Source organism: Babylonia areolata, chromosome 24, assembly GCF_041734735.1.
Source record: "Babylonia areolata isolate BAREFJ2019XMU chromosome 24, ASM4173473v1, whole genome shotgun sequence".
In the NCBI taxonomy this organism is placed as follows: Eukaryota; Metazoa; Mollusca; class Gastropoda; order Neogastropoda; family Buccinidae; genus Babylonia; species Babylonia areolata.
Genome location: NC_134899.1, coordinates 55,251,595 through 55,271,591, shown reverse-complemented (window position 1 = coordinate 55,271,591; position 19,997 = coordinate 55,251,595). Strand labels below are relative to the sequence as shown.

At 47.9% G+C, this 19,997-nt stretch overlaps 1 protein-coding gene across 8 annotated transcripts in view; it reads right to left on the bottom strand.

The window, feature by feature from the left end:
• Window positions 1-553: 553 nt before the first annotated feature.
• LOC143299200 (calcium uptake protein 3, mitochondrial-like) overlaps window positions 554-19,997 on the bottom strand; it is a 195,027-nt gene continuing 175,583 nt past the window's right edge. For all 8 annotated transcript variants that reach the window (XM_076612374.1, XM_076612376.1, XM_076612373.1 and 5 more), the window contains one exon: window positions 554-3,216. In XM_076612374.1, the coding sequence (XP_076468489.1) occupies window positions 3,142-3,216 (75 nt within the window). In that variant the 3' untranslated portion in view covers window positions 554-3,141. The remainder of the gene's footprint in view (window positions 3,217-19,997) is intronic.

Here is a 19,997-nt window from a genome sequence, read left to right as displayed (position 1 = left end):
AAAAAACAACAACAAATATTTTCAACAAAACACATTTTTTTTATTCAAAGAAACACGGTACTGTGACTGAAAGACTGAAATATGGTTATGACTGTGTAACGCAGAAGCAATACAGATTTTATTAATATAAATTTAAAATATTTTTCAGAGTGATATATAAATACAAGTTTGAAAAAACAACAAAACCAAACAAAGTTACAGATCTGATAGACACAGGGGCAGTGAATTCATACTGACTGTATCAAGGGCTCAGTATCAAAGTGGAACCTCATCCATTTTAACCTTCCCTGACCCGTTAGATTCCCATTCACACTAGGGTGGAGTGAGGAAAAGTGGAGTAAGTCTTTCCCAGGGACACAACAGCATGCTGAAGGGACCTCAAACCCTCATCACTGGTCAACACAAACAACAACAAATCAAGCAACAAATCAAAACAGACCGCAACAAAACACAAAATCCCTGGCAAAATGACACTGTCTTTCATGTTACAATGTAAACCTTGATCAGTAAATTGTTAAATGCGCTAAATACAGTGGTAGTTATAAACAATTAAAAAAAAAAGTTAATTATCAACTTCCAGTGAATACTATTTACTAAAAGCATTCCTACAACCCTACATTTATGATGAACCAAGAGGTGACAATGTCTCAATGACTTAGAACTACCAAACTGTTCCCACTTTATGTCTCACTGACGTAGACAGGACTACCAAACTGTTCCCACTTTATGTCTCACTGACGTAGACAGGACTACCAAACTGTTACCACTTTATGTCTCACTGACGTAGACAGGACTACCAAACTGTTACCACTTTATGTCTCACTGACGTAGACAGGACTACCAAACTGTTACCACTTTATGTCTCACTGACGTAGCCAGAACTACCAAACTGTTCCCACTTTATGTCTCACTGACGTAGCCAGGACTACCAAACTGTTCCCACTTTATGTCTCACTGACGTAGACAGGACTACCAAACTGTTCCCACTTTGTCTCACTGACGTAGACAGAACTACCAAACTGTTCCCACTTTATGTCTCACTGACGTAGACAGGACTACCAAACTGTTCCCACTTTATGTCTCACTGACGTAGACAGGACTACCAAACTGTTCCCACTTTATGTCTCAATGACGTAGACAGGACTACCAAACTGTTCCCACTTTATGTCTCACTGACGTAGACAGGACTACCAAACTGTTCCCACTTTATGTCTCACTGACGTAGACAGGACTACCAAACTGTTCCCACTTTATGTCTCACTGACGTAGCCAGGACTACCAAACTGTTCCCACTTTATGTCTCACTGACGTAGCCAGGACTACCAAACTGTTCCCACTTTATGTCTCACTGACGTAGACAGGACTACCAAACTGTTCCCACTTTATGTCTCACTGACGTAGCCAGGACTACCAAACTGTTCCCACTTTATGTCTCACTGACGTAGCCAGGACTACCAAACTGTTCCCACTTTATGTCTCACTGACGTAGACAGGACTACCAAACTGTTCCCACTTTATGTCTCACTGACGTAGCCAGGACTACCAAACTGTTCCCACTTTATGTCTCAATGACGTAGACAGGACTACCAAACTGTTCCCACTTTATGTCTCAATGACGTAGACAGGACTACCGAACTGTTACCACTTTATGTCTCACTGACGTAGACAGGACTACCAAACTGTTCCCACTTTATGTCTCACTGACGTAGACAGGACTACCAAACTGTTCCCACTTTATGTCTCACTGACGTAGACAGGACTACCAAACTGTTACCACTTTATGTCTCACTGACATAGACAGGACTACCAAACTGTTCCCACTTTATGTCTCACTGACATAGCCAGGACTACCAAACTGTTACCACTTTGTCTCACTGACGTAGACAGGACTACCAAACTGTTCCCACTTTATGTCTCACTGACGTAGACAGGACTACCAAACTGTTCCCACTTTATGTCTCACTGACGTAGACAGGACTACCAAACTGTTACCACTTTGTCTCACTGACGTAGACAGGACTACCAAACTGTTACCACTTTGTCTCACTGACGTAGACAGGACTACCAAACTGTTACCACTTTGTCTCACTGACGTAGCCAGGACTACCAAACTGTTACCACTTTGTCTCACTGACGTAGACAGGACTACCAAACTGTTACACTGGGAAGAAGTTTGGGTGGGAGAGAGAGCTGGAGGGAGATTCAAAAAACAAAAACTGACCTGAACCTAATCAACAAAAACAAAAATGATGCCAAAATGTTGTGGAAATACTTATTCTGAAGATACTGGGGGTCTGTATTGAACCAAAAAACAACAGCAGCAAATATTCACAACAAGCATCTAAAACAAAACATGACAATTGAATCTGCATAATCAACTGGCAACATCTGCATACTCATACACAAAAATGAGCAGATTTCTATATTTCAGCAACCAGGTTATAAACGGGGGGAGCAGTGAGCTAGACACAGCCCATTCACCTAAAGCGGCATTGAAAAAACTTGTACCAATGGGGAAACCTCCATTCTTCATGCTTTGATTCATGTAATATTAATGTAGAAATAATTCAGTTTTTTTGACATGGAAGAAAAGAAGTATAGTGGAAATATCTCCTTTTTCCTCATATGTGTACTGCATACAATGATGGCGTCTGTTGATATCAAGTGGCCATATCCATGGATACAAAAAAAAAAAATGAAAAGGGTCGTAATTTTCTATTCCACAGAAGCATGACAACAGGCAGATGCAGGGCTCTGTCTGTGTTAAGTACATGTGTCGAGTACAGACAGCTGTCCTAACATGTGTCAAGTGCAGGCAGCTGTCCTAAGTACATGTGACAAGTACTAAGTACATTTGTCAAGTACAGACAGCTGTCCAATGTGTGTCGAGTGCAGACAGCTGTCCAATGTGTGTCAAGTGCAGGCAGCTGCCCAATGTGTGTCGAGTGCAGGCAGCTGCCCAACGTGTGTTGAGTAGGCAGCTGTCCAATGTGTGTTGAGTGCAGGCAGCTGCCGAACGTGTGCTGAGTGCAGGCAGCCAGAACTGGAATGTGACCTATCAGGGGACGGCTGGCAGAAAGGCGGATGACGTGTGGGGTCTGGAATGTGACCAACACACCCTCCACCAGGGGGCAGCATGCATCACAGAGACCTCATCTCATTTCGAATGCAGGCGCGGAACGTATCCCAAGAGTTCTGGGTGTGCATCAGGTGAGACTGGAACAGGTAACATAATTATCATTAATATCATTAAGTGGGTGTGCATACATATATATATATATATATAGAGAGAGAGAGAGAGAGAGAGAGAGAGGGACACATACACACACTCACACATATATCAGGTGAGACTGGAACATAATTATCACCAGAAATGTCATTGAGTGGGTGTGCTTCAGGTGAGACTGGAACAGGTTACATTGCTATCACATGTAATGTCATTAAGTGGGTGTGCATATTTTATATATATATATATATATATATATATATGAGAGAGAGAGAGGTACATATATCGGGTGAGACTGGAACATAATTATCACCTGTTATGTAATTAAGTAGGTGTACATCAGGTGAGGCTGGTACAGGTAACATAAATATCACCTGTATTAGGCTGCTACATAATACAGAGGGTGTGAATCAGATTTGACTGGTTTTATCACCTGTTACATCATTAAATAGGTATGCATCTGGTGAGACTGGAACATGTTACATCATTGATGATGTCTACAACGGCTTTTACACGAATGTCATTGTTCACCCTGTCATTCAGGCTGGCTAAGGGGGCTTTTACACGAATGTCATTGTTCACCCTGTCATTCAGGCTGTCTAAGGGGGCTTTTACACGAATGTCATTGTTCACCCTGTCATTCAGGCTGTCTAAGGGGGCTTTTACACGAATGTCATTGTTCACCCTGTCATTTAGGCTGTCTAAGGGGGCTTTTACACGAATGTCATTGTTCAATCTGTCATTCAGGCTGTCTAAGGGGGCTTTTACACGAATGTCATTGTTCACCCTGTCATTCAGGCTGTCTAAGGAGGCTTTTACATGAATGTCATTGTTCACCCTGTCATTCAGGCTGTCTAAGGGGGCTTTTACATGAATGTCATAGTTCACCCTGTCATTCAGGCTGTCTAAGGGGGCTTTTCACGAATGTCATTGTTCACCCTGTCATTCAGGCTGTCTAAGGGGGCTTTTACATGAATGTCATTGTTCACCCTGTCATTCAGGCTGTCTAAGGGGGCTTTTCACGAATGTCATTGTTCACCCTGTCATTTAGGCTGTCTAATGGGGCTTTTACATGAATGTCATTGTTCACCCTGTCATTTAGGCTGTCTAACCCTATGGCTGAAAGTCTAGTACTCTGACCACTGTACTGTTGTCTGTCAAATGAACAGCTGTACAGCTAACCCTATGACTGAAAGTCTAGTGCTCTGACCACTGTACTATTGTCTGTCAAATGAACAGCTGTACAGCTAACCCTATGACTGAAAGTCTAGTACTCTGACCACTGTGCTATTGTCTGTCAAATGAACAGCTGTACAGCTAACCCTATGACTGAAAGTCTAGTACTCTGACCACTGTGCTATTGTCTGTCAAATGAACAGCTGTACAGCTGAATTCATGTCTCACAAACAACAGACTACAATCAAGGATCTAGAAACTGTTTCTTGGTGTGTCATCCTCTTGAATCTGTCATTTCTTCAACTGATCATTGCTGAGAGGACTTATCCAAAGTCTTTAAAACAATGAATATATATAAAAACAAAGTCTGGTGTGGAAAAAAGTACGGACTTTTGTTTGGTCCTATGTGTGAGAACCCTGACTCTCTCTGTTGGCGAGATGTGTGAGAACCCTGACTCTCTCTGTTGGTGAGATGTGTGAGATCCCTGACTCTCTCTGTTGGTGAGATGTGTGAGATCCCTGACTCTCTCTGTTGGTGAGATGTGTGAGAACCCTGATTATCTCTCTGTTGGTGAGATGTGTGAGATCCCTCTCTGTTGGTGAGATGTGTGAGAACCCTGACTCTCTCTGTTGGTGAGATGTGTGAGAACCCTGACTCTCTGTTGGTGAGATGTGTGAGAACCCTGACTCTCTCTGTTGGTGAGATGTGTGAGAACCCTGATTATCTCTCTGTTGGTGAGATGTGTGAGATCCCTGACTCTCTCTGTTGGTGATATGTGTGAGATCCCTGACTCTCTCTGTTGGTGAGATGTGTGAGAACCCTGACTCTCTCTGTTGGTGAGATGTGTGAGAACCCTGACTCTCTCTGTTGGTGAGATGTGTGAGATCCCTGACTCTCTCTGTTGGTGAGATGTGTGAGAACCCTGACTCTCTCTGTTGGTGAGATGTGTGAGAACCCTGACTCTCTCTGTTGGTGAGATGTGTGAGATCCCTGACTCTCTCTGTTGGTGAGATGTGTGAGAACCCTGACTCTCTCTGTTGGTGAGATGTGTGAGAACCCTCTCTCTGTTGGTGAGATGTGTGAGATCCCTGACTCTCTCTGTTGGTGAGATGTGTGAGAACCCTGACTCTGATGGACAGATGTGTGAGAACCCTGACTCTCTCTGTTGGTGAGATGTGTGAGAACCCTGATTATCTCTGTTGGTGAGATGTGTGAGATCCCTGACTCTCTCTGTTGGTGAGATGTGTGAGATCCCTGACTCTCTCTGTTGGTGAGATGTGTGAGAACCCTGACTCTCTCTGTTGGTGAGATGTGTGAGATCCCTGACTCTGTTGGTGAGATGTGTGAGATCCCTGACTCTGTTGGTGAGATGTGTGAGATCCCTGACTCTCTCTGTTGGTGAGATGTGTGAGATCCCTGACTGACTCTGTTGGTGAGATGTGTGAGAACCCTGACTCTCTCTGTTGGTGAGATGTGTGAGATCCCTGACTCTCTCTGTTGGTGAGATGTGTGAGATCCCTGACTCTCTCTGTTGGTGAGATGTGCGAGATCCCTGACTGACTCTCTGTTGGTGAGATGTGTGAGATCCCTGACTGACTCTCTGTTGGCGAGATGTGTGAGATCCCTGACTGACTCTCTGTTGGCGAGATGTGTGAGATCCCTGACTGACTCTCTGTTGGCGAGATGTGTGAGAACCCTGACTGACTCTCTGTTGGTGAGATGTGTGAGAACCCTGACTCTCTCTGTTGGTGAGATGTGTGAGAACCCTGACTCTCTCTGTTGGTGAGATGTGTGAGAACCCTGACTCTCTGTTGGTGAGATGTGTGAGATCCCTGACTCTCTCTGTTGGTGAGATGTGTGAGAACCCTGACTCTCTCTGTTGGTGAGATGTGTGAGATCCCTGACTGTTGGTGAGATGTGTGAGATCCCTGACTCTCTGTTGGTGAGATGTGTGAGATCCCTGACTGTTGGTGAGATGTGTGAGATCCCTGACTCTCTCTGTTGGTGAGATGTGTGAGATCCCTGACTGACTCTCTGTTGGTGAGATGTGTGAGATCCCTGACTCTCTCTGTTGGTGAGATGTGTGAGAACCCTGACTCTCTCTGTTGGCGAGATGTGTGAGAACCCTGACTGACTGTGTTGGTGAGATGTGTGAGATCCCTGACTCTCTGTTGGTGAGATGTGTGAGAACCCTGACTCTCTCTGTTGGTGAGATGTGTGAGATCCCTGACTCTCTCTGTTGGTGAGATGTGTGAGAACCCTGACTCTCTCTGTTGGTGAGATGTGTGAGATCCCTGACTCTCTCTGTTGGTGAGATGTGTGAGAACCCTGATTATCTCTCTGTTGGTGAGATGTGTGAGATCCCTGACTCTGTTGGTGAGATGTGTGAGAACCCTGACTCTCTCTGTTGGTGAGATGTGTGAGATCCCTGACTCTCTCTGTTGGTGATATGTGTGAGATCCCTGACTCTCTCTGTTGGTGAGATGTGTGAGAACCCTGACTCTCTCTGTTGGTGAGATGTGTGAGAACCCTGATTATCTCTCTGTTGGTGAGATGTGTGAGATCCCTGACTCTCTCTGTTGGTGATATGTGTGAGATCCCTGACTCTCTCTGTTGGTGAGATGTGTGAGAACCCTGACTCTCTCTGTTGGTGAGATGTGTGAGAACCCTGACTCTCTCTGTTGGTGAGATGTGTGAGAACCCTGACTCTCTCTGTTGGTGAGATGTGTGAGAACCCTGACTCTCTCTGTTGGTGAGATGTGTGAGAACCCTGACTCTCTCTGTTGGTGAGATGTGTGAGATCCCTGACTCTCTCTGTTGGTGAGATGTGTGAGAACCCTGACTCTCTCTGTTGGTGAGATGTGTGAGAACCCTCTCTCTGTTGGTGAGATGTGTGAGATCCCTGACTCTCTCTGTTGGTGAGATGTGTGAGAACCCTGACTCTGATGGACAGATGTGTGAGAACCCTGACTCTCTCTGTTGGTGAGATGTGTGAGAACCCTGATTATCTCTGTTGGTGAGATGTGTGAGATCCCTGACTCTCTCTGTTGGTGAGATGTGTGAGATCCCTGACTCTCTCTGTTGGTGAGATGTGTGAGAACCCTGACTCTCTCTGTTGGTGAGATGTGTGAGATCCCTGACTCTGTTGGTGAGATGTGTGAGATCCCTGACTCTGTTGGTGAGATGTGTGAGATCCCTGACTCTCTCTGTTGGTGAGATGTGTGAGATCCCTGACTGACTCTGTTGGTGAGATGTGTGAGAACCCTGACTCTCTCTGTTGGTGAGATGTGTGAGATCCCTGACTCTCTCTGTTGGTGAGATGTGTGAGAACCCTGACTCTCTCTGTTGGTGAGATGTGTGAGATCCCTGACTCTCTCTGTTGGTGAGATGTGTGAGATCCCTGACTCTCTCTGTTGGTGAGATGTGCGAGATCCCTGACTGACTCTCTGTTGGTGAGATGTGTGAGATCCCTGACTGACTCTCTGTTGGCGAGATGTGTGAGATCCCTGACTGACTCTCTGTTGGCGAGATGTGTGAGATCCCTGACTGACTCTCTGTTGGCGAGATGTGTGAGAACCCTGACTGACTCTCTGTTGGTGAGATGTGTGAGAACCCTGACTCTCTCTGTTGGTGAGATGTGTGAGAACCCTGACTCTCTCTGTTGGTGAGATGTGTGAGAACCCTGACTCTCTGTTGGTGAGATGTGTGAGATCCCTGACTCTCTCTGTTGGTGAGATGTGTGAGAACCCTGACTCTCTCTGTTGGTGAGATGTGTGAGATCCCTGACTGTTGGTGAGATGTGTGAGATCCCTGACTCTCTGTTGGTGAGATGTGTGAGATCCCTGACTGTTGGTGAGATGTGTGAGATCCCTGACTCTCTCTGTTGGTGAGATGTGTGAGATCCCTGACTGACTCTCTGTTGGTGAGATGTGTGAGATCCCTGACTCTCTCTGTTGGTGAGATGTGTGAGAACCCTGACTCTCTCTGTTGGTGAGATGTGTGAGATCCCTGACTGACTCTCTGTTGGTGAGATCCCTGACTGACTCTCTGTTGGTGAGATCCCTGACTGACTCTGTTGGTGAGATGTGTGAGAACCCTGATTATCTCTGTTGGTGAGATGTGTGAGAACCCTGACTCTCTGTTGGTGAGATGTGTGAGAACCCTGACTCTCTCTGTTGGTGAGATGTGTGAGAACCCTGATTATCTCTCTGTTGGTGAGATGTGTGAGATCCCTGACTCTCTCTGTTGGTGATATGTGTGAGAACCCTGACTCTTTCTGTTGGTGAGATGTGTGAGATCCCTGACTAACTCTCTGTTGGTGAGATGTGTGAGAACCCTGACTGACTCTCTGTTGGTGAGATGTGTGAGAACCCTGACTCTCTCTGTTGGTGATATGTGTGAGAACCCTGACTCTTTCTGTTGGTGAGATGTGTGAGATCCCTGACTAACTCTCTGTTGGTGAGATGTGTGAGAACCCTGACTGACTCTCTGTTGGTGAGATGTGTGAGAACCCTGACTGACTCTCTGTTGGTGAGATGTGTGAGATCCCTGACTGACTCTCTGTTGGTGAGATGTGTGAGATCCCTGACTCTCTCTGTTGGTGAGATGTGTGAGAACCCTGACTCTCTCTGTTGGTGAGATGTGTGAGAACCCTGACTCTCTGTTGGTGAGATGTGTGAGATTCCTGACTCTATATCCCTGGCTCTGGACAGGGGTCCTTCATGACACTGGTCAACTCCTGGTGGCTCTGTCTCACTCACACTCACAGACACACACCAACACACACATACATACCAAGACCCAGGTGCAGACACCCATCCACACAGGCACCCTCCCACACTATCATACCCACACAGACACCCGCCATGCTATCAAATACACAGACACCCCCCCGACACTACCACATAGTGATACAAACAGGCCCTCCAGCCCCCACTATCAAATACACATATACACCCACACAGACCCCCCACACTATCAAATACACATATACACCCACACAGACCCCCCACACTATCAAATACACCCACACAGACCCCCCACACTGTCAAATACACATATACACCCACACAGACCCCCCCCCCCACTTTCAAATACACATATACATCCACACAGACCCCCCACACTATCAAATACACCCACACAGACCCCCCACACTATCAAATACACATAGACCTCTCCAGCCCCAACTACCAAATACACATATACACCCACACAGACACCCCACACTATCAAATACACATATATACCCACACAGACACCCCACACTATCACAAACTCTCTCAAAGACACACACACACACACTATCACATACACACAGACCCCCCCCCCCCTCTCTCAAAGACACACACACTATCATACACAGAGACCCTCTCTCAAAGACAGACACACACACACACACACCCACACCATCACATACACACAGACCCCTCCCCTCTCTCAAACACACACACACACAGATCCCACCTCTCTCAAACACACACCATCACATACACACAGACCCCTCCCCTCTCTCAAACACACACACACACAGATCCCACCTCTCTCAAACACACACACACACACACACTATCACATACACACAGACCCCCCCCCCTCTCTGAAAGACAGACACACACACACACACTATCACATACACACAGACCCCCCCTCTCTCAAACACACACACACACCATCACATACACACAGACCTCTCCCCTCTCTCAAAGACACACACACACACACACACACACACACACACACACACACACAGACTCCTCCCCTCTCTCAAAGACACACACACACACACACACTATCACATACACACTGACCCCCCCCCCCTTCCCTCTCTCAAAGATACACACACACACTATCACATACACACAGACCCCTCCCCTCTCTCAAAGACACACACACACACACACACAGACTCCTCCCCTCTCTCAAACACACACTATCACATACACACAGACCCCTCCCCTCTCTCAAAGACACACACACACACACACACACTGACCCCCCCCCCCCCTCCCTCTCTCAAAGATACACACACTATCACATACACACAGACCCCTCCCCTCTCTCAAAGACTCTCACACACACACACACTATCACACACACAGACCGCCCCCCCCCTCTCTCTCAGACACACACACACTATCACATACACACAGACCCCCCCCTCTCAAAGACACACACACACACAGACCCCCCCGCCCTCTCTCTCAAAGACACACACACACTATCACATACACACAGACACCACCCCCTCTCTCAAACACACACACACACACACTATCACATACACACAGACCCCCCCCTCTCTGAAAGACACACACACACACACTATCACATACACACAGATCCCTCCCCTCTCTCAAAGACACACACACACACACACCATCACATACACACAGACCCCTCCCCTCTCTCAAAGACACACGCACACACACACACACACTATCACATACACACTGACCCCCCCCCCCTTCCCTCTCTCAAAGACAGACACACACACACACACACTATCACATACACAGACCGCCCCCCCCTCTCTCTCAGACACACACTATCACATACACAAAGACCCCCCCCTCTCAAAGACACACACACACACTATCACATACACACAGACCCCCCCTCTCTCTCAAAGACACACACACACACTATCACATACATACAGACCCCCCCTCTCTCTCAAAGACACACACACACACTATCACATACACACAGACCCCCCCCCCCCCCTCTCTCAAACACACACACACACTATCACATACACACAGACCCCTCCCCTCTCTGAAAGACAGACACACACACACACTATCACACACACAGACCGCCCCCCCCCCCTCTCTCTCTCTCAGACACACACACACTATCACATACACACAGACCCCCCCCTCTCAAAGACACACACACACTATCACATACACACAGACCCCCCCCCCCCTCTCTCTCAAAGACACACACACACACACAATCACATACACACAGACACCACCCCCTCTCTCAAACACACACACACTATCACATACACACAGACCCCCCCTCTCTGAAAGACACACACACACACACACTATCACATACACACAGACCCCCCCCCTCTCTCAAAGACACACACACACCATCACATACACACAGACCCCTCCCCTCTCTCAAAGACACACACACACACACACTATCACATACACACTGACCCCTCCCCTCTCTCAAACACACACACACACACACTATCACATACACACAGACCCCTCCCCTCTCTCAAAGACACACACTATCACATACACACTGCCCCCCCCCCCTTCCCTCTCTCAAAGACACACACACACACTATCACATACACACAGACCCCTCCCCCAAAGACACACACACACACTATCACATACACACAGACCCCTCCCCTCTCTCAAAGACACACACACACACACACACACTATCACATACACACAGACCCCTCCCCCCTCTCAAACACACACACACACACACACTATCACATACACACAGATCCCTCCCCTCTCTCAAAGACACACACACACACACACCATCACATACACACTGACCCCCCCCTTCCCTCTCTCAAAGACAGACAGACAGACACACACACAATCACATACACAGACCGCCCCCCCCCCTCTCTCTCAGACACACACACTATCACATACACACAGACCCCTCCCCTCTCTCAAAGACACACACACACACTATCACATACACACAGACCCCCCCCCCTCTCTCAAACACACACACACACACTATCACATACACACAGACCCCTCCCCTCTCTCAAACACACACATTATCACATACACACAGACCCCTCCCCTCTCTCAAAGACAGACACACACACACACTATCACATACACACAGACCCCTCCCCTCTCTCAAAGACTCACACACACACACCGCCCCGCCCCCCCCCCTCTCTCTCTCAGACACACACACACTATCACATACACACAGACCCCCCCCTCTCAAAGACAGACACACACACACACTATCACATACACACAGATCCCCCCCTCTCTCTCAAAGACACACACACACTATCACATACACACAGACCCCCCCTCTCTGAAAGACACACACACACACACACTATCACATACACACAGACCCCTCCCCTCTCTCAAAGACACACACACACACACCATCACATACACACAGACCCCTCCCCTCTCTCAAAGACACACACACACACACACTATCACATACACACAGACCCCTCCCCTCTCTCAAACACACACAGACCCCAACTCTCTCAAACACACACACACACACACACTATCACATACACACAGATCCCCCCCCCTCTCTGAAAGACACACACACACTATCACATACACACAGACCCCCCCCCCTCTCTCAAACACACAGACCCTCTCTCTCAAACACACAGACCCCTCCCCTCTCTCAAAGACACACACACACACACACACACACTATCACATACACACTGACCCCCCCCCCTTCCCTCTCTCAAAGACAGACACACACACACACACACACTATCACATACACACAGACCCCCCCCCCTCTCAAAGACACACACACACACTATCACATACACACAGACCCCCCCCCCTCTCTCTCAAAGACACACACATACACACACTATCACATACACAGACACCACCCCCTGTCTCAAACACACACACACACTATCACATACACACAGACCCCTCCCCTCTCTGAAAGACACACACACACACTATCACATACACACAGACCCCCCCTCTCTCAAAGACACACACACTATCACAGACCCCTCCCCTCTCTCAAAGACACACACACACACACTATCACATACACACAGACCCCTCCCCTCTCTCAAAGACACACACACACACCATCACATACACACAGATCCCTCCCCTCTCTCAAAGACACACACACACAATCATATACACACAGACCCCCTCCTCTCTGAAAGACACACACACACACATACACTATCACATACACACAGACCCCCCTCTCTCAAACACACACACACACCATCACATACACACAGACCCCTCCCCTCTCTCAAAGACACACACACACACACTATCACATACACACTGACCCCCCCCCCCCCTCCCTCTCTCAAAGTCAGACACACACACACACACAATCACATACACAGACCGCCCCCCCCTCTCTCTCAGATACACAAAGAACGCCCCCCCTCTCTCAAACACACACACACACTATCACATACACACAGACCCCTCCCCTCTCTCAAACACACACACTATCACATACACACAGACCCCTCCCCTCTCTCAAACACACACACACACACTATCACATACACACAGACCCCTCCCCTCTCTCAAACACACACACACACACAGACCCCAACTCTCTCAAACACACACACTATCACATACACACAGACCCCCCCCCTCTCTGAAAGACACACACACACTCTATCACATAAACACAGACACACACCATGACATACACACAGACCCCTCCCCTCTCTCAAAGACAAACACACACACTATCACATACACACAGACCCCTCCTCTCTCAAACACACACACACACACACACTATAACATACACACAGACCCCTCCCCTCTCTCAAAGGCACACACACACTATCACATACAGACCCCCCCCCCCCTCTCTCAAAGACACACACACACACACTATCATACAGACCGCCCCCCTCCCTCTCTCTCTCAGACACACTCACACTATCACATACACACAGACCCCCCCCCTCTCAAAGACACACACATACACACACTATCACATACACAGACACCACCCCCTGTCTCAAACACACACACACACACACACTATCACATACACACAGACCCCTCCCCTCTCTCAAAGACACACACACACTATCACATACACACAGACCCCCCCTCTCTCAAAGAGACACACACACAGACCCCTCCCCTCTCTCAAAGACACACACACACACACAACCATCACATACACACAGAACCCCCCCTCTCTGAAAGACACACACACACTGACCCCCCTCTCACAAACACACACACACACTATCACATACACAGACCGCCCCCCCCCTCTCTCTCAGACACACAGACCCCTCCCCTCTCTCAAAGACACACACTATCACATACACACAGACCCCCTCCCCCAAACAAACACACACACTATCACATACACACAGACCCCTCCCCTCTCTCAAAGACACACACACACACTTTCACATACACATTGTGTGTGTGTGTGTGTCTTTGAGAGAGGGGAGGGGTCTGTGTGTATGTGATAGTGTGTGTGTGTCTTTGAGAGAGAGGGGGGGTCTGTGTGTATGTGATAGTGTGTGTGTGTGTGTGTCTTTGAGAAGAGAGGGGGGCTCTGTGTGTATGTGATAGTGTGTGTGTGTCTTTTAGAGAGGGGTGTGTATGTGATGGTGTGTGTGTGTCTGAGAGAGAGGGGGGCGGGCGGTCTGTGTGTGTGATAGTTTGTGTGTGTGTCTTTGAGAGAGGGGAGAGGTCTGTGTGTATGTGATAGTGTGTGTGTGTGTGTGTGTGTTTGAGAGAGGGGGGGTCTGTGTGTATGTGATAGTGTGTGTGTGTGTGTCTTTGAGAGAGAGGGGGGTCTGTGTGTATGTGATAGTGTGTGTGTGTGTGTGTGTGTGTGTGTGTGTGTCTGTCTCTGAGAGAGGGGAGGGGTCTGTGTGTATGTGATAAGTGTGTGTGTGTCTTTGAGAGAGGGAGGGGGGAGGGTCAGTGTGTATGTGATAGTGTGTGTGTGTCTTTGAGAGAGGGGAGGAGTCTGTGTGTGTGTGTGTGTGTGTGTCTTTGAGAGAGGGGTGGGGTCTGTGTGTGTGTGTGTCTTTGAGAGAGGGGAGAGGTCTGTGTGTATGTGATGGTGTGTGTGTGTGTGCGTGTGTGTTTGAGAGAGGGGGGGGGGGTCTGTGTGTATGTGATAGTGTGTGTGTGTGTGTTTGAGAGACATACACACTGACCCCTCCCCTCTCTCAAACACACACACACACACACTATGACATACACACAGACCCCTCCCCTCTCTCAAAAACACACACACACACACAGACACTATCACATACACACAGACCCCCCCCCCTCTCTCAAACAGACACACACACTATCACATACACACAGACCCCTCCCCTCTCTCAAAGACACACACACACTATCACACACACAGACCGCCCCCCCCCCTCTCTCTCAGACACACACACACACTATCACATACACACAGCCCCCCCCCTCTCTCAAAGACACACACACACACTATCACATACACACAGACCCCCCCTCTCTCTCAAAGACACACACACACACACAAACTATCACATACACACAGATCCCCCCCCCTTCTCTCAAACACACACACACACTATCACTTACACACAGACCCACTCCCCTCTCTCAAACACACACACACACACACAGACCCCCCCCCCCCTCTCTCAAACACACACACTATCACATACACACAGACCCCCCCCCTCTCTCAAACACACACACACACTATCACATACACACAGACCCCCCCCTCTCTCAAACACACACACACACTATCACATACACACAGACCCCCCCCCCCCCTCTCTCTCAGACACACACACTATCACATACACACAGACCCCTCCCCTCTCTCAAAGACACACACAGGGGAGAGGGGAGGGGTCTGTGTGTATGTGATAGTGTGTGTGTGTGTTAGAGAGAGGGGGGGGGGGGGTCTGTGTGTATGTGATAGTGTGTGTGTGTGTGTGTGTTTGAGAGAGAGGGGGGGGAGGGTCTGTGTGTATGTCTTTGAGAGAGGGGAGGGGTCTGTGTGTATGTGATAGTGTGTGTGTGTGTGTCTTTGAGAGAGGGGAGGGGTCTGTGTGTATGTGTGTCTTTGAGAGAGAGGGGGGGTCTGTGTGTGTGTGTGTGTTTGAGAGAGGGGGGGGTCTGTGTGTATGTGATAGTGTGTGTGTGTTTCTGAGAGAGAGGGGGGGGGGGCGGTCTGTGTGTGTGATAGTGTGTGTGTGTGTTTGAGAGATGGGGGGGGGGGGGGTCTGTGTGTATGTGATAGTGTGTGTGTGTGTCTTTGGGGGAGGGAGGGGGGAGGGTCAGTGTGTATGTGATAGTTTGTGTGTGTGTGTCTTTGAGAGAGGGGAGGGGTCTGTGTGTATGTGATAGTGTGTGTGTGTGTGTTTGAGAGAGGGGAGGGGCCTGTGTGTATGTGATAGTGTGTGTGTGTGTGTGTTTGAGAGAGGGGAGGGATCTGTGTGTGTGTGTGTGTGTGTGTCTTTGAGAGAGGGGAGAGGTCTGTGTGTATGTGATGGTGTGTGTGTGTGTGTTTGAGAGAGGGGGGGGTCTGTGTGTATGTGATAGTGTGTGTGTGTGTGTGTGTGTTTGAGAGACATACACACTGACCCCTCCCCTCTCTCAAACACACACACACACACACTATGACATACACACAGACCCCTCCCCTCTCTCAAACACACACTATCACATACACACAGACCCCTCCCCTCTCTCAAAGACTCACACACACACTATCACACACACAGACCGCCCCCCCCCCCCCTCTCTCTCAGACACACACACACACTATCACATACACACAGACCCCCCCCCTCTCTCAAAGACACACACACACACACACACACTATCACATACACACAGACCCCCCCCACCTCTCTCAAACACACACACACACACACTATCACATACACACAGACCCCTCCCCTCTCTCAAAGACACACACATACACACACACACTATCACTTAGACACAGACCCCCCCTCTCTCTCAAACACACACAGACACACACACACACACACAGACCCCCCCCCCCCTCTCTCAAACACACACACACACCATCACATACACACAGACCCCTCCCCTCTCTCAAAGACACACACACTATGTGTATGTGATAGTGTGTGTGTCTGTGTCTTTGAGAGAGGGGAGGGGTCTGTGTGTATGTGATAGTGTGTGTGTGTGTGTTTGAGAGAGAGGGGAGGGATCTGTGTGTGTGTGTGTGTGTGTGTGTCTGTCTTTGAGAGAGGGGTGGGGTCTGTGTGTGTGTGTGTGTGTGTGTGTGTTTGAGAGAGGGGAGAGGTCTGTGTGTATGTGATGGTGTGTGTGTGTGTGTTTGAGAGAGGGGGGGGGGTCTGTGTGTATGTGATAGTGTGTGTGTGTTTGAGAGACATACACACTGACCCTTCCCCTCTCTCAAACACACACACACACACACACACACACACACTATGACATACACACAGACCCCTCCCCTCTCTCAAAGACACACACACACACACACAGACACTATCACATACACACAGACCCCCACCCCCCTCTCTCAAACACACACACACACTATCACACACACAGACCGTCCCCCCCCCCTCTCTCTCAGACACACACACACACTATCACATACACACAGACCCCCCCCCCCCTCTCTCAAAGACACACACACACACACACACACACTATCACATACACACAGACCCCTCCCCTCTCTCAAAGACACACACACACACACTATCACATACACACAGACCCCCCCTCTCTCTCTCAAACACACACACACACACACAGACCCCCCCCCCCCCTCTCAAACACACACACACACCATCACATACACACAGACCCCTCCCCTCTCTCAAAGACACACACACACTATCACATACACACAGACCCCTCCCCTCTCTCAAAGACACACACACTATGTGTATGTGATAGTGTGTGTGTGTGTGTCTGTGTCTTTGAGAGAGGGGAGGGGTCTGTGTGTATGTGATAGTGTGTGAGTGTGTGTGTGTGTGTGTAGGTGTGTGTGTGTTTGAGAGAGGGGGGGGGGTCTGTGTGTATGTGATAGTGTGTGTGTGTGTGTGTCTCTTTGAGAGAGAGGGGGGGTCTGTGTGTATGTGTGTTTGAGAGAGGGGGGGGGTCTGTGTGTATGTGATGGTGTGTGTGTGTGTGTCTTTGAGAGAGGGGAGGGGTCTGTGTGTATGTGATAGTGTGTGTGTGTGTGTGTTTGAGAGAGGGGGGGGGGTCTGTGTGTATGTGATAGTGTGTGTGTGTGTGTGTCTTAGAGAGAGGGGGGGGGTCTGTGTGTATGTGATAGTGTGTGTGTGTGTGTTTGAGAGAGGGGGGGGTCTGTGTGTATGTGATAGTGTGTGTGTGTCTTTGAGAGAGGGGAGGGGTCTGTGTGTATGTGATAGTGTGTGTGTGTGTGTGTGTCTTTGAGAGAGAGAGGGGGGGGGGGGTCTGTGTGTATGTGATAGTGTGTGTGTGTCTTTGAGAGAGAGAGGGGGGGGGTCTGTGTGTATGTGATAAGTGTGTGTGTGTCTTTGGGGGAGGGGTCTGTGTGTATGTGATAGTGTGTGTGTGTCTTTGAGAGAGGGAAGGGGGGGGGGGGGTCAGTGTGTATGTGATAGTGTGTGTGTGTGTGTGTCTTTGAGAGAGGGGAGGGGTCTGTGTGTGTGTGTCTTTGAGAGAGGGGTGGGGTCTGTGTGAGAGAGAGAGAGAGAGAAAGTTTGCATTTGCACATGTATGCTTGTGAGTATGTGTATGTATGTCTGAGTATGAAAAAAGTGTAATGTGAAGAGATATATGATTAATTTGAACAGTGCAGTCAACATCCTGTTTCTTAAAAAAATTAACACCAATTTTTAACAAACTAAAATTAGTAAAAAGAAAATCAGTACAATAATACCCATAGCCTAAGCTGCACATCAGGTTAAGTCAAACTATATAACACTATCTGGGATCCAGCAATTAAGAGTATAACGTGTGTGTGTGTGTGTGTTCATGTAACCCATGATATGCTATGCATCTCGACTGCATGAAACAGGAAACAATGAGATAATTCATGAAATGATAAAATGCAAAATACTATGCACATATTGTGAATGAAATATTCACTTTGATATATATATATATATAAGACATGGATTTTGTGAAGAAATAAAGATTCATCATCCACCTTTTATTTCTTATTTATTGTGGTTCTTCTACAATGAAATGCATGACTGGGTTCATGGATGGAAGAAAAAGCTAGAGAGCTGAAAGAAAACAGATTCATATATCTGTCATTTTTGCTAGCAACTTAAGTAATATTTGCTCCCTCTTGGGAACCTTTGTTGTGGAATGCCCCATCAACCTACCCATTCTGTACAAAGCTCTCAAGTTGCATTTGTTTAAAAATTTGCAGCTATTTTGCAGAAGCTGATCAGCCAAGACCACTGGTAACTTACTGTGGCTGTAACTTCAATATTTTTTCAAAAACAAAAATTTTGAAGAAGTCTCATCCACAACGTGCACCCTTATTTATGAGGAAATCGGGTATCATTCCTTTTCTGCCAACTTTTGATGAAAGTTTTAAGATTGATTTTAATTTATTTTGAAAGCTGACATTTCACTTAATACACACACAAAATTTCCTGGTCCTACTTGTGACAGTTACTGAAATATTCATCTTTGCAGCATGCTACCCCAATAAAGTCTTTTTTCCGCTGGTCAAATTGAAGATTTTTCAAAGTTTGAGACTCTGATACTTAAAATTCAGTAAATTATCCTGCCTGAAAAAAATTTAGTGCACTTTTTGTGATGTATTCTGCAAGATATTTTATTATGAAATGCAGCTGTCTATTCTTTTCAATGCTGTAGACCTTCA